This window comes from Carlito syrichta, unplaced genomic scaffold (genome assembly GCF_000164805.1).
Source record: "Carlito syrichta isolate Samal-C Ts95f unplaced genomic scaffold, Tarsius_syrichta-2.0.1 Scaffold142887, whole genome shotgun sequence".
NCBI classification, from domain to species: domain Eukaryota; kingdom Metazoa; phylum Chordata; class Mammalia; order Primates; family Tarsiidae; genus Carlito; species Carlito syrichta.
In genome coordinates, this window is record NW_007086983.1 from 33715 (window position 1) to 49605 (window position 15891).

Sequence of the window (15891 nt, forward strand, 5' to 3'; positions counted from 1 at the left end):
CTCTGCCCAGGCGGGTCTCGAACTCGCGGGCTCAGGCAATCCACTCACCTCAGCCTCCCAAAGGCGTGGGATTACAAGCTGAGCCACCAAGCCCGGCGTCCTTCACTTCTTAAGGGACCCCCACAGCCCCTTCCACTGCTCTGACAACCATGTCCTAACCCCGAAGCAGAAGCCCCCAGCTCTCAGGTCTGGTTTCTTGATGGGACTCAGGGTCACAGAGAAAACAGAACGGCTTTTCAGAATCATCCAGCCTCCATCTGATGGACAAAAATCCCCACATCACATCTTTGATGCTTCAGAAGCCTCTGGAAGCTCCACAGCTTGTGACTGCCTCTTGGGCAGAGCGGCTGCAGAAAGATAAGTCACGAAGAATCTAGCGAGAATGGAAGGATCAAACCCAGCAGACGAACAGGGTAAGGAACCAAACTGGCAAGAAGCCCCCACCCGGGGGGGTCTCTGGCCTTCACACACTTGCTCCTATCTCACCGTGGCTCACGGGGCAGCTCAGGAATGCAGTGGCCCCAGCTCAAGATGGCTACTCAGGGCCACGTGGAATGAGGGCCCCTGGGACTCTGACTAGTCCTGCTTGCGTCTGCAGGTTGCTGAAGCAGGAGATGCCGCTAGGCACAGTCAGCCAGCACTCACCGGGACATGCAGGAACGCTTTGGCTTCTGTCTTCTTCATGGTGTTTCCCTCCAGGGGCAGGCGCTCAATCTTCCCAGTCTGGGCGAAGAGTAAGTGGGTCCCGGGGGGCAGCGGGATCACAGCGGTAGGCACTGAGGGTCCCTGGTGAATCGGGGGAGCCACTGTACTCAGACCTAGGTGGCAGGAACTGTCAGTGAGTGGGACCTGCACGCACCAGGAACACACAGATGCACACCCAACATACACACGCACACCCACACGTGCATGCAGGCACACACGTAACACCCACACACATGCCTGCATGCAGCCCATACACACACCCACATACCAGGTCACATCACCTTCATGGCACCACAACCTGTACAGTCTCACAACGTTCATTTTACAGCCGAAAGCACCAGAAGCAGAAAGCCCTCAGTCAATCAGAGGGCATTTGTATAGAAGAAGATAATGCAGGGCATGAGTTTAACATCAAAGGTCGAGTGAAAAAAGTGGCTTGGTCATTTCACTTATTATTATTCTTATTATTTTTTTTTTTGAGTTGGAGTCTCACTCTGTCGCCCAGACTGGAGTGCGGTGGCCACTCCCGGCCACCGCAAGCTCAACCTGCTGGGCTCTAGCGATCCTTCCGCCTCAGCTTTCCAAGCAGCTGGAACTATAGGCGCATGTTGCCACGCCCGGCTAATTTTTTGATTTATTGTAGAAATGAGGTCTCGCCAAGTTGCCCAGGCGGGTCTCGAACCCGCGAGTTCAGGCAATCCACTCACCTCAGCCTCCCAAGGCGCGGGATTACAGGCTGAGCCACTGAGCCTGGCTCACTTATTAGTTTTTTAGAGATAGGGTCTTTCTCTATCCCCCAGGCTGGGCTGCAGCGGGGTGGTCATAGCTTACCGCAGCCCTGAACTCCTGGGCTCAATCGATCCTCCTGCCTCAGCTTCCTGAGTAGTTGGGCCTATAGACACGCACCACCACACCCAGCTGATTAGTTCTTATTTTATCAGAGATGGGCTCACTATGTTGTCGAGTCTGTCTTGAACTCCCATCTTGGCCTCCCAAAGTGATCCTCCCACCTTGGCCCCCCAAGTTTTTATAGACATAACTTGGCTGTTAGTGCTGTGCTCTGGATACTAAGGCCAGAGCAGCGAACCAAAACAAAAGCAGCAACAGCAATCGTGAAATCCCTGCCTGCAGAGAGTCACATTCTAGGGGAAGCAATTGAGCTTTTTAATGCTAGAAGAGCCTCTCAGAATGATCCTGTACCAGATATTCTATACCATACTCATGCCGCAGGGACGGGACCGTCTTAGACCTGACAGGCAGGAGATGCCACTTCTGGGTTTTCGAGCACAAAACGATGGTCAGGGGCTCCTTCTCCCTCAGAATTGGCCTTGCCTTCCTAACCGCTCACCCCAACCCTCCCCCCCACAATCCCTGACTCCCTTGACAAGACAATATCACAGGAGTGGCCAGATAGCCTATGCTGCAGGGTCAGGAGTGCGGACGGGGTGTCGGGAAACCAGGGCTCTGACCTGGCCGGCCACTCGCTTGCTGTGTGCACGGGACCTGCACCTTCCTGGGCCTCGTTTCCTGCTCTTGGAAGTAAGACAGCTGGACCAGGTATCCTCAAGGTCATTTTCTCTTGTCTGTCTTGCCTATTATACCCATCAGCAACATAAACCAATCTGGGGGGCCTCTTTCATGGCTCTGAAATCCACCCACTTCTCTGCCGAATGAATCCCAAGTCTGACACAGTCTCCGCCTCCTGGGCCAGGGGTGCCCAGGCCTCGGTCTCCCATTCCCGCCACCCAGCCAGGGACACTTCTAGAACAGAAACCGGCTTCGCCTGTCTCCTGCTCAAAACCCTTCCAAGCCCTTCCCATGCTCCCGGTGCCCTCATGACCGACACCCGGGCTCCTTCACGCCCTTCACGCATGACCTTGACCCCTTGCCATTGCTTCCCCACCTCCAGCCTGCCCCTGCGGCCTGAAGCACCAGCCTCAGCATCCCGACCTCTCCACACTGTTCACTCCCACTCCTGCTCAGAAATGTGGTTCCCAGGGTGTGGCTGCTGGAAAGCCTTTCCCCACGAGCCCACCGCCCCACACCAGCCAGGACCCTCCTCGGCTCCCCGGTCCCTGCCCACTCTCTCCTGGGGCTCATGTCCCTGCACTGTTCCTGTCTGCTCACCGCCCCCCCGGCCCCTGTTCAAGGTTCTTGGGGGCCCGGCACTGTGGCTTTCCTCTGAATATCCCCGGCACCCACCACGGTCAAAGACTGAGTGAATGCTGGCTGGGTGAATTAATGAAGCTTGTGAGTCCTCGTCTGTTCCTTAGCAGCTTTGGGAAAACATCGGGTAGGAGATCAATCTATGATTATTAGCTAGATTGAGAGTAGGGATTCGAGGATAGGTTATATCGACTTTTGGTAATGTGGACCAATTGCTACGTTTGTGATAGAAGCAGAACTTTAGAGCAGGGGAATGTGCTTGGGGTTATTTTGCTCATCTCTTAGGTGGAGGCGGAGGAACTGAGACTGGGGAGGGTCTCTGCCCAGAGTCACACAGCCCCCAGCATGGCGCCGTCCCAGTGCCTCTGGTGATGGTCCTAGAACCAAGTCTTGTGGAAACCTCTGTGGCTGCTCCTCGGATTTGAAAATTGACCTGAGTACCTAAAGGCCCCAGGGTGTGACCGAAGGAGACAAGAGTTGCAGGGGATGAAACAGGTCCCACTGCCCAGGAAGCAAGGCCCCGAGGAAGGGGTTGGGTTGGTTCCCACCATCCCCACCCAGGGCAGGTGCATTCCAAGGCCAGGTCTCCCCCTGCAGAGAGTTCTTCCGGGGGACCCAGAGCACACACATCCTCTCTGCTGCCGTTCCAGGAAGAAGGTGAGAAAGGGAGAGAGGAGGAAGAGGGGGTGAGTGGGGAGGGGGTTGTGCAGAGGGGAGGGAGTGAGATTGGAGCCAGTGGAGCGGTTGAAGTTTTAGGGCAGTAGGAAGCGACCAGTCTGCGTGCAGCAACCCTGGCCCGAGGCCCTGCCCGGACACAAACCCGGCCGGCCCTCCACTTACATGGGGGCCTCATCCCGGGCCTGGTCCTGGTGCCCTCCACCTCGCGGCCATCGCGATCCACACACCAGCAGTAGCCAGTGCTGCCGTGGCACTGGGTGGGCGTGTAGTGTCCATGTGCGTCACACTCGGGGACAAACAGCCCCGGAGGCCTGGGCCGCTGCACGTCAGCCAGCCCCGCTGCCCCGAGGATGTGTTCTCGCTCTTGCTGGCACCGGGTTTTTTCCACCTCTGTCAGAGAAACAAGCAAACAGAGAGCCGTCAGGTGTGTCACCCGCCAGTGTCCTGGGTGGGGAATTGGCGGGGGGAGGCTTCAGGAGTCCCCGTGCCTCACTCAGAGCCACCAGGGCTGCCTGGACATCACTTGGTTGTGTTCTACTCATTTTTCAAAACTTAAAACATTATTACTGAATGGATTTAGTTGTCAAGAAGATTGCATTTTCTTTTTCTGCTCCCAAGCAGTTTTTTATTTTTTAAAACTCGAGGCATGATTGATATAACATAACATGAACCATTTTTGAGTAAACCATCCAATGGCATTTAGTATACTCATAAGACTGTACGACCACCACGTCTATCTAGCTCCAAAACATTTTCATCCCCCAAAAGGATATGTATTAATCGGTTGCTCCCCATTTCCACCTTCCTCCCAGGCCCTGGCACCACCAATCTGTATCCTGTTTCCATGGACTTACCATATAAATTTCATATAAATAGACAGTTCATATAAATAGAATCAATAAACACGAAACACGTGACCTTCTGTATCTAGCAGAACATTTCCAAGGTTTATCTGAGTGGTGGCATGCAATAGTACTGGCTTCCTTTTTACGGTTGAATAATATTGCACTGTATGGATGGACTGCATTGTGCTGATTCACTCATTCATTGATGAACATCATTGGGTTTTGTTTAAGAAATTTAAAATTTCTGCTGAATGTGTCCTTTTTATCATTTCAAGCTTCTTGTTGACCTACACCGAGTCAAGGCCAAAGACTTTGGGGACCAGATACCACCAAGTGTGTTTACCAATATTTGTGCGTTCCCCTTTTAATGACATCCTACTGTCTGACATGAAACTTGACTCTTAAACTTTGAAACTCAGATCTTAAAAGAAGAAAATACAGTCAGCACTCCGTATCCATGGATTCCACATGTGTGGGTTCAATCACCATGGGTCAAAAATATTCGGGAAAAAATAAAGAATGGTGTGTTTGTACTGAACATGTATGGTTTTCTTACCATTATTCCCTAAACGATGCAGTATAACAAACTTTTTACACAGCCTTTTCTTTGTACTAGGTACCACAAGTAAGCTAGGGATGATTTAAAGTAGACGGGAGGCTGTGCAACGCAACCGTGTAGCCAAAAACTATTTGTACCCCCTAAAGCCATTGAAATAAAGAAAAAAAAAAGTAGACGGGAGGAAGTGCATGGGTTATATGCAAATACTACTCTACTTTTAAATCAAGGACTTGAGTATCTGCAGGCTTTGGAACCCCCAGGGGATCCTGGAACCAATTCCCCATAGATACCAAGGGAAAACTGTTCTTCAATATCTGTGGAATTGCTAATAAAAACCCATGGCCTGGGCCGGGTGCGGTGGCTCAAGCCTGTAATCCCGCACTTTAGGAGGCCGAGGTGAGAGGATTGCCTGAGCCCACAGGTTTGAGAACAGCCTGGGCAACTTGGTAAGACCTCATCTCAAAAAAATTAGCCAGGCACGGTAGCACACGCCTGTAGTTCCGGCTACTTGGACGGCTGAGTCGGAAGGATCACCTGAGCCCAGCAGGTGGACACTGGGATAGCCAGGAGCATACCGCTGCACTCCAGCCTGGGCAATGGAGTGAGATTCCAACACACACACACACACACACACAAAAGCTATGGCCTGGAATAAACATCTCCCAAATATAGAGTTGTAGCTGGTTTCACACTAGCTGGAATCCAACCGCCAGGAGGGCCAGGCCAGCCAATACCACTGAGGTATCGACCACACAAAGTGATGTCCAGACATTGGTGGGAAGTACTCATTCTCCACGCCCCTGACTGCGGAGAACTGTCCTTCATCTGTGTCTCATTGCCTCTTCCTTCCAAGCCTTTCCACGTGCTGTTCTTTATGTGACCTCCTCCTTCCTCTGGCCTGGTTAATCCTTCAAGAATCAGCCTAGGCATTTTCTCCCCTCACGAAGCCTGCCCAGGCCCCCAAGGCTGGGCCCAGTGCCCCTTAGCTCCCAGGGCACTCTGGGCTTGCCTTCGCTGAAGTCCCCGTCACACTGACTCTAAGGAGCTCTTCCTTGTCTGTCTCCCTGCGCAGACTCTAGGCTGGAAGAAGTGACTGAGTCTCCTCAACCTTTAGTCAAGAAGCACTTGCCAGGCTGGAGTGGGGAAGGCACCCAGGAGTAACCCCCAGGGCCTGTCCTCAGGGAGCTCACAGTCTGGAGGGAAGTGAACAAGTAAACATAGTGGGTGAATGCCTTGACAGAGGGGCCCAGGACACAGCAGACACACAGAACAGATCTTCTTCCACAGGACATGAATAGCAGAGGGGCACCTAAGTGCTTTTGTTGATGACTAGAAGATTGTGGTTGAACAGCTCTAGGGCAGGACTTGGCTGACTCTTTCTGTTAAGGAGCAGAGAGCAAATAGTTTCAGATTTGTGAGCCGTAAAGCCTCTGTCACAACTATCCAACTCTGTGGTTGTGGCATGAAAGCAACCATGTTTAATACATAAATGAGTAAGTGTGGCTGTTCCAAGAAAACTTTATGTATAAAAACAAGCAATGGGCCACATTTGGCCTATGGGGACTATAGCTGACAAGCCTGCTCTAGGGTATAACTAGTTATGTTAGGAGGAAACTATTCATATGTGTGTATTAGTTAATGCATATGAATTAATTAAAATATGTCTGGAAAAATTTAATTAGTAAACTTTCTTGTGGCAGTTTTAGGCTTATAGAAAATTGAATGGAAACAGAGAGTTCCCATAAGCCCCCTCTCCTTCCGCCCATAAGTTCTTCTGCTATTGACATTGCTGGGGTATATTTGTTATAATCGGTGAATTGATACTAACACATCATAATGAACTCAAGTTCATAGTTAAGATTCACTCTTTGTGTTGTACAGTTCTGTGGATTGTGCCACATAGAACATCCACTATTACAACATCACTGAGAAGTTTCACTACCCTACAATGTCCTGCGTTCCACCTGTTCATCCCTCTCGAGTCAGATGATTCTTTTCTAGGATACGCATTCGATGTCATAAGTTTACATCTAAGCACTCCTTTTACCACATCCCACACATGTTGATAGGGTTTTTTTGTGTGTGTCGATTTAGTTCAAAAGATATATTTTTTAGATTTCAATAGTTTTAGGGGGTACAAACAGTTTTTGGTTTGGGCTTAAGTGTACCCTCCCTTCTGGGCACATTGTACCCAGTAAGTGCCTTGAAAATGTTTGCGATTCTTGGTTCCATCACTTCTGGTATTACCTTGGGCATGTCACAGTACCGACAAGGCTGTACACCCCCTGCAGCTGTGGAAGGGAGTAACTCATCTTCCAGTATTGTCTGAGGAGTAAGTGGGATATGATAAGACAATGCACACAGACTTTGAAGCTCTGCACTCAGATGCTCATTTGTGACTGTAGCTATATGAGGCAGATACGGTGACATTCGGTGGGTGTGTTGCCAATGAATGTTTCAAGTATCTTTTGTCTGTGTTGCTAATTCTCATGTCAGCCTGCTTTAATGTGGCTAATTAGAAGCTGCTATCATGCCAGAAAAGGGTTTGTTGAACCTGGCAAGGGAAAACTGTGCACGCTTTTCTTTTATTCTTGAGGCTAGCATAATAAACAAAACAAAACATTTGATGTAGAAAGGACCAAACAAAGATAGGAATAAGCCATCTGGCTAGAATTTAAAACGCCGGGTTTTGTTCACTCTTGGATGTAAAACTTGTTTACTTCCTCAAAATCTTACACTTGTACAGGGTTTTAGAGTTTCCGCATAAGCTGACCTCATTCACATGTATATTTCATTTATTTCCCATTACAATCCTGTGGTTTTGACACCTAATAAGAAAGCGAAGCTCACAGAGATTAAGGGACTTCCCCAGGCCACAGCATGGGAAGGTGACTCCATTCAAACTAGAACCTGGGTCTCTGAGTTCCTGGTCTAGTCCCTGCTCCTTCTGGACTGGCATTTCAAATCCACATCCCCAGTGCCCAGGATGCCTCCCTCACGTTGAACATGGCTTTTTTCTTTCCCCCTGGAGTCTCACTGTGTCACCCAGGCTGGAGTACAGTGGCACATTCACGGCTACCACAGCCTCGACCTACTGCATGGTTCAGGTCATCCTTCCAGCTCAGCCTTCCAAGTACCTGGAACTACAGGCGCCCACCACCATCCCGGCTAATTTTTGGATTTATTGTAAAGACAGGGTCTCACCAAACTGCCCAGGCTGGTAGTTTGGAACTCCTGGGCTCAGAGAATCTTCTCGCCTCTGCCTCTCAAAGTGCTGGGATTACAGGTGCGAGCCACCGTGCCCAGCTGCATTGAACATGTCATGTCAAAGCTGATAGACACATATTACCTTAACACACTCACCGAAATTATCTGTGAGCCTACAGACTCATTTTCCTACCATCAGCCTCTGTATACAGTGGTGCTTTTCCCGTAAGAAAACAGAACTGGTGTACTGTGCACTGTCAACCCAGCCAAACTTTTGAGCTTGTTCCATTTTACGTGGCTGACAGAGTTCTGGATTAACACGGTGCCTGGTCAACATACAAAAATCTCAAGTGATCTGCAGTTTACAGAGGAACTTTCAAGGGCTGTACCTTGAACTGATAAAAAGAAGGAGGAAGCCTCAAAATGTACTCAGGATGTGGAGCTTCAAGTGTGTTTATGGAAAGCTGTGATCTCCGTGGGCTTCCTGGGTTGGTTCCTGAGCCTGACCGGCAGGCAGTAAAGGCAGCCCAAGGGCTCCAGGGGACCAGTTCCCCTGCTGGGGATCCCTGCTGAGGCCTCCAGGTCCCCATGGGGCATTTTCCATGAAAGGCCTGGTGGATGGGGTAGGAGAGGTGGGGGTCATAAAGCCACACTTCCTAGGCTGGTTTCTGGTTGATAAAATGATGATTTGGGCAAGCTGCTTCTTACTCATCTGATTTGATCTACTGGGGAAGGAAGCATCTAAGACCTGATACTTATCTGTGGGATGGCAAGAAGTCCGGGTGTCTTTTCTCCAGGCAGGGGACAAAGAAATTAAGAAGAAAATGAAAGAGACAGGTAAGTAAGAAGAAAGCACATTCTACGTCTTTGGATTTGCATTCCACTCGCTTGCCTGTTTAAATTTGTTTCCTTACATTCATTCAAATAAATGACTCCTGTAGCCTCTCACACGCAAGAGACTGGAGGGAGGAGGGGTGCTCGGGAGACACCAAGCCTCTCTGGGCAGAGAAGACATGCAGCCCCAGGAGAACCCAAGGGCTACTTAGAATGGAATGCGCCGGGCTCGGTGGCTCAGCCTGTAATCCCGCGCCTTTGGGAGGCTGAGGTGAGTGGATTGCCTGAGCCCACGGGTTCGAGACCCGCCTGGGCACCTTGGCGAGACCTCATCTCCACAATAAATAAAAAATCAGCCGGGCATGGTAGTGCGTGCCTGTAATTCTGGTTACTCGGAAGGCTGAGGCAGAAAGATCACCGGAGCCCAGCAGGTTGAGGCTGCGGTGGCCGGGAGCGGCCGCTGCACTCGTCTGGGCAACAGAGTGAGACTCCAACTCAAAAAAAAAAAAAAAAAAAAATGGAATGCATTCATTCAGCCTCTTCCTGCACTGAGCCCACACCCCCAGTCAGGCCAGCTGCTCCCAGGGGACACAGGCTCCAAGCACGAATTCCCACAACACATATCCCTGGACGTGGTAGCGTGGGTGCAGGGAACGATGCCTGGTCTCTGTTGGCTTTGAGACTTTCTGGCTCATAGCCTCATCTCATCAACCGCCAAATGGACACTTGTTTGTCCGAGACAGTCGAATTTCCAAGAATGGGAGTTTACAAGTCAAGCGGCCAATGTCAACCTGACACGGTCTTTATCCTTATGTTTCTAGGGGCTTAAAAGAACAGTGTCACCCATAATTATAATGGTAATAATAACAACAACGGCAGATATATTTCCTTTACATCCCTTCCCAACTCACAGGACTGGAGAGGAAGAAGAACGCCCAGAGACGGGGAGAAAAGAAGGGAAAGCAGAAAGCTCATTCAACAGCAAGGAAGAGAACAAGCTCTTCTAGTCTGAGTGAACTGCATCATTGAGTTTTTCTCACGCCTGTCTCCTAGAGCAGCTCCCTGCTCCCACCCTCTCCCAAAACCCAACGACCGCAGGTTTTAAAATCTGTATCCAACCTGAGCCCGTGGGTTCGAGACCCGCCTGGGCAACTTGGCAAGACCTCATCTCTACGATAAATCAAAAAATTAGCCAGGTGTGGTAGCACGCGCCTGTAATTCTGGTTACTTGGAAGGCTGAGGCGGAAGGATCGCCGGAGCCCAGCAGGTCGAGGCTGCGGTGGCCGGGAGTGGCCACTGCACTCCAGTCTGGGCGACAGAGTGAGACTCCAACTCAAAAAATAAAATAAAATAAAATAAAATAAAATCTGTATTCACTATATGCCTCAGGTCAAGAAGCCCACAGACCCTGGAATCACCTACCTACTTATGTTCTGAGCATGTAGCTAAAGCTGCGGAGAGCCAGGTGCCCTGTGAGCACTGGGATCAAAGCCAAATAGGAGAATCCTTGGAGTTCATATGCTAGTGGGAAGGACGAGGACCCTGGTCAGGGACACGCAGGGGGAGAAGCAGCTGGTAGTAGCTTGGACCGGCTGTTCTGGGAGCAGAGAGGAAGAGCACCTGACTCGCCTTGGTCAAGGGCATGGGTGACATTCAGGATGACAAATCTGCGTTGTCCCCAATATGCCTGGCTGCGTGGTTTAGCCCAGCAGCCTGAGTGTACTGACTGGAGACCAGATGGTTTCAAGCTGTGAGTGGAAAAATGATAGAAAGCCAAGAAACTCGAGGTTTTGGTAAGGGCAGGTGACGCGATGGTCCGTGGGGTTTACATTAGAGAGAACTTCAAGAAAAAGAAGGGATGGAGGAGCTGTGAGGCTCAGCAGTGGCTCCAGATGTAGAAAACAGGCCATGTGAGAGCTATAAGGTCAGGAGGTGATTCTTAAGCCCTTGGGGCGACTAGGTTGGGTCCTCCACACCCTGATACCCCTCTACTTGCGTAGTTGCATGCTCTCATTATCTCTCCCTGTCTCCAGTTCAAATCTTGCTTGTTCTTCAAGGCCAAATGCAAATCTCCCTTCTCCTCACACAGTTTTCCTAACTGTTCTAAGCCCACCTGGATCTCTGCGCCCAGCTGCTAGTTATCACTTACAGATTTACTACTAGATTCAAGTGTTCTCTTTTTCTGCCCTGTTATAGTGTAGACTCCTCCAGGGTGGAGATATTAGTGTTCATGTACCATTTTTCTGCCCTGTTACATTGACACATAAGAGCTGCTTCAGAAATATTTCACGGCTGGGCTTGGTGGCTCAGCCTATAATCCCGCACTTTGGGAGGCCGAGCGAGTGGACTGCCTGAGCCCGCGGGTTCGAGACCCGCCCTGGGCAACTTGGCAAGACCTCATCTCTACAATAAACCAAAAAATTAGCTGGGCGTGGTAGCGAGCGCCTGTAGTTCCAGCTACTTGGAAGGCTGAGGCGGAAGGATCGCCGGAGCCCAGCAGGTCGAGGCTGCGCTGGCCGGGAGCGGCCACTGCACTCCAGTCTGGGCGACGGAGTGAGATTCCAATTCAAAAAAAGAGAAATATTTCACAATTGGTCCAGCTATGCTACTAGTTAGCTGGATACCTTAGACAAGTTATCTGCTTTCTCTAAACCCCATACCTTTATAGGGCTAATCCTACCAGCTTGGAAGATGAGATCAGCTGTGCCAAGTGCTACCAAGAAAAACGGGGCCTGGGATTTAGCAACGTGAGGGTTGTTGCTGACTTTTACAAGAGTGATTTGGTGATGTGGTAGGAGCAGAAGCCTGACTGCAGTAGTTCGAGAGAGAATGGGAGACTCTGGGAAGAAGGCCACAGCCTAATTTTAGACAGACAGGTCAACTAGATACCAAAACCCAAACCCATGGATGACATTTACAAAGAAACAAGGTGACAAGGTAGTTCGATGAACCCCCAAACACAAGCAGGCAAAGACATACCACCAAGGACCGTAGCCCACTTGGTGTCAGTGTCTGTGTGGAAGAAAGCAGAGGGAGGCAAGAGAGCATCTAACAGTCTGGGAACAAGCAACCCCCAAAGAATGACCAGGTATTCTTCTAGAAGAACGGTCCCCAGTCCCCAGACCACAGACCAGTACCAGTCCATGGCCTGCTGGGAACCAGGCTGCACAGCGGGAGGTGAGCGGTGGGTGAGTAAAGTTTCCTCTGTATTTACAGCTGCTCACCATCACTCACATTACCACCTGAGTTCCGCCTCCTATCACACCAGCAGCAGCAGTGGATTTCAGAGGAGTGTGAAGTCTACTGTGAACTGTGCACGCGAGGGATCTAGGTTGCACGCTCCTTATGAGAATCTAATGCCTGATGATCTGAGGTGGAGCTGAGATGTTGATGCTAGTGCTGGGAGTAGCTGCAGATACAGATGAATGTTAGCTGTGGGGTTTGACTGCACAGAGACCATCATAAACCAATTACTTGCAGACGCATATCAAAACCCTGTCAGTGAGTGGCAAGTGAGCTCACCTTAGAATAACTTCTTGAGCTATACATTTGTTTTAGATGACTTCCTGTATCTATGTTTTATTTGAGAACAGAAGGTAGGGAAAAATGGAAGAAGAAGAAGCAGAGACAATTCCAGAAAGTCCCGATGAGGAGTTAAACTATAAAGGAAGGAGGGAGATGGCAGGGCAGGGTGCAGGGTTGAGGGATGGCGTCATTTTGATCTGTCTCTAGGTGAGAACTATCGTGAACTTATTTGTAGACTGGCTGAAATGATCCAGTAGAGATGGAAAGGGCACCCATCCAGGACGGAGGAGCCAAAAGAAGGAATGACAATTTCATCTCAAGCAACAATCAGCATATTAAGTTAATGCTGATTGGAAATCTAGGACTTATAACTGTTTGTACTTAATTTGCAAATCTGTTTTGATCTTATTTAGAAAAGAAGTTGATACCTAGCTTCATCTACAACAGAAATAATCTGAGCCAACACCAGAGGCTTTCAGAAGTGTTTTCTATTAAAAGATCTATAATTACTCAATTTTGGCAAAAACTGCTACAGAAAATTCTTTTATATAAAGAATTCAGGAAACCTTTTTTTGTAAACTAAGAAGTTACTCAAGCCTCATGTTCCTTATTTATAAAACGAGGGGGATGAATTTCCAGAGCCCCTTCCAACTCGAACTAGGAAATTCCAGTTTGCCTGATACATAGCGTAAACTGTAACATAAACAGCAGAAGCCTAGCAAACAAAATGCGCTCTTTAAATTGTTCCTCAGCTGGGCTCCATGACTCAGCCTGTAATCCCAGCACTTTGGGAGGCCGAGGCGAGTGGACCGCCTGAGGTTGCGCGGTAGAGACCAGCCCAGGCAACTTGGTGAGACTTCGTCTCTACGATAAATCCAAAATTAGCCAGGCGTGGCAGTGTGCGCTTGTTGTTCCGGCTACTTGAAAGGCTGAGGCGGAAGGATTGCTGGAGCCCAGCAGGTCGATGCTGGGGTGGCCGTGAGTGTGCCACGGCACTCCAGCCTGGGCGACAGAATGAGACTCCAACTCAAAAAAAAAATTTGTTCCTCGGCTTTCTTTGAGTTGTGTTATCCAACATGTTTCCATCTTTCTGTGAAGTTCTGCTTTTCCGACTCTTTCATTCTCTTCCTTTCTAAGATGTGGGGTGGGGAACCTAGACATAGGATGCGGGCAAGCACACCAGGTGCCAAGTGTGACGAGGACTGATCCAACATCCGCAGGCTTGGTAAGCGCCCTTAAGGACTTTACATCTCTAGCCCAGGACTTTTTACCGTCCTCTTTGATCCCTAATAAACTCCATCTATGAACCAGGAAGCAGGCCCTCACCAGACACTCCATTTGCAGAGCCTTCAGAACTGTGAGAATAACTCCCTGTTGCATTTAAGCCTCCAGTCTATGCTATTTGTCACAGCAGCCCAGAACAGACGAAGATGCCCTGTGCACCCCTCCCCATTCCCAATTCCCTCTCTCCCACCACAGAGGTAACCCCTGTCCTGAAGTTTGTGATTCTCATTCCCACGCATGCATTTCATAGTTTTCTTACGTATGTATCTACACATTAGGTTTATTTTCTTATAGGTTTATATTTTACATACATGAGGTCATACTGTATGTCCTTTGGTAACTTTTTTTTTTTTGCTCAACTTTACGTTTTTGAGACTTAGCCATTAACTCTAGTTCACTCATTTTAGCTACTTTATGTAATTTCATTGTATGGACCGTACCAAAAGTCATTTGTCCTTTCTCCCAGTGACAATCATTTAGACTTTTTTCTATTGCAAACAGTACCCAATGGACAGTCTTATGCGTTTCCAATGCACACTCTCTCTGATGTATAACTAGACATTAGTTTTCTTAAGGGAGAAGATCAAAGATATAAACAATCCTGGCAAACAGCCCTCATTAATTTTATCTCTGTCCCATCTTTATATCCCTGGCTTCAGGTCTAGATTTGTTTTGATTTAGTCAGCAGAGCTTTAAAGAAGGAGCAAGGAGTCAGGTTAAAAAAACAAAAAATAAAACATCTGCTTCTCTTTGAACTGGAGATGTGAAGCAAGCTTAAAGAAAGCATGAATGTGAGTCATTTTAAAAGCCGTTGTCTTAACTCGCGAACTCTTCCTACAGAATCTGCCGATCAAAATCTATGGGTAGCATTTATGACAGTTTTTACCCATAATTTCAGGAACAAAAGGCTGCCCTGCCTGAATTTACCTAAGCCAGAGGTCAGGCTTAGACATTTTAGGCTTTGCAGGCCTTATAGTCTCTGTCACAACTACTGACCTCTGCCTTTGTAACATGAAAGCAGCCACAGACTGACTATACATAAGTTAACCAGCCAGGCTGTGTTTCAATAAAACTTTATCTATAAAAACAGAGAGTGGGCCAGATTTGGCCCATGGACCATAGTTTTCTGACTTCTGTTTTAAGCTGAAGAAAACAATTTAGACCAGCAATGTATAGTATTATACATTAAAAAATTTAATCTGATATTTTTTCCTTTCTGATCAACAACTATTCTAAAAACTAGTCCTAGTGAGAGTGCAGATAAATAAATACTCATGTACTGTTGGTAAAAGTGGAAACTGGTGCATTCATTTATTTTTTTAACAACGATAATAGCTGTAAGACCCACCATGAACAAAATATTCCACTGGGTACTGTAGACATAAACATAAATGCATATGCACCTGATCCTCAATGTACAGTACATGAAAGTAATTTTTTATCTGCATTCTCACAAGGGGATGGATATTTAAACATTCACTGGTTAAAAAGTGGTGAGATGAGATGACTCAAGCCTGTAATACCAGCACTTTGGGAGGCTGAGGTGAGAGGAATGCCTGAGCCCATGGGTTTGAGACCAGCCTGGGCAACTTGGGAGACCTCATCTCTACAATAAATCAAAATTTTAACCAGGCGTGGTAGCGTGTGCCTGTAGTTCCTGCTACTTGGAAGGCTGAGGTGGAAAGATCGCCTGAGCCCAGCAAGTTGATGCTGGGGTGGCCATGAGCATGCCACTGCACTCCAGCCTGGGCGTCGGAGTGAGACTCCAACTCAGAAAAAAAAAAAGTAATGAAATTAAATGTCTGCTAATCTCTTACTGAAAACATTTATAGTGACAAGAATATATACGACCAACAACAGCAGCAGTCATTAAAAATAAATATCATAGCTGGGCTTGGTGGCTCAGCCTGTAATCCCACGTCTTTGGGAGGCTGAGGTGAGTGGATTGCCTGAGCCCGCGGGTTCAAGACCCGCCTGGGCAGCGAGACTTCATCTCTACAATAAATCAAAAAATCAGCCAGGCGTGGTAGCGCATGCCTGTAATTCCAGCTACTCGGAAGGCTGAGGAAGAAGGATCGCCGGAGCCCA

The 15891-nt window shown here is 48.6% G+C and overlaps 1 protein-coding gene across 1 annotated transcript in view; it reads right to left on the reverse strand.

The window, feature by feature from the left end:
* Positions 1 to 15891, reverse strand: part of NID1 (nidogen 1) — a 78888-nt gene that overhangs the window by 16281 nt on the left and 46716 nt on the right. The window contains exons 14-15 of the mRNA XM_021708535.1: positions 3712 to 3939; positions 646 to 818 (exon numbers count right to left, since the gene is read on the reverse strand). Coding sequence (XP_021564210.1) covers positions 646 to 818; positions 3712 to 3939 — 401 coding nt within the window. The remainder of the gene's footprint in view (positions 1 to 645; positions 819 to 3711; positions 3940 to 15891) is intronic.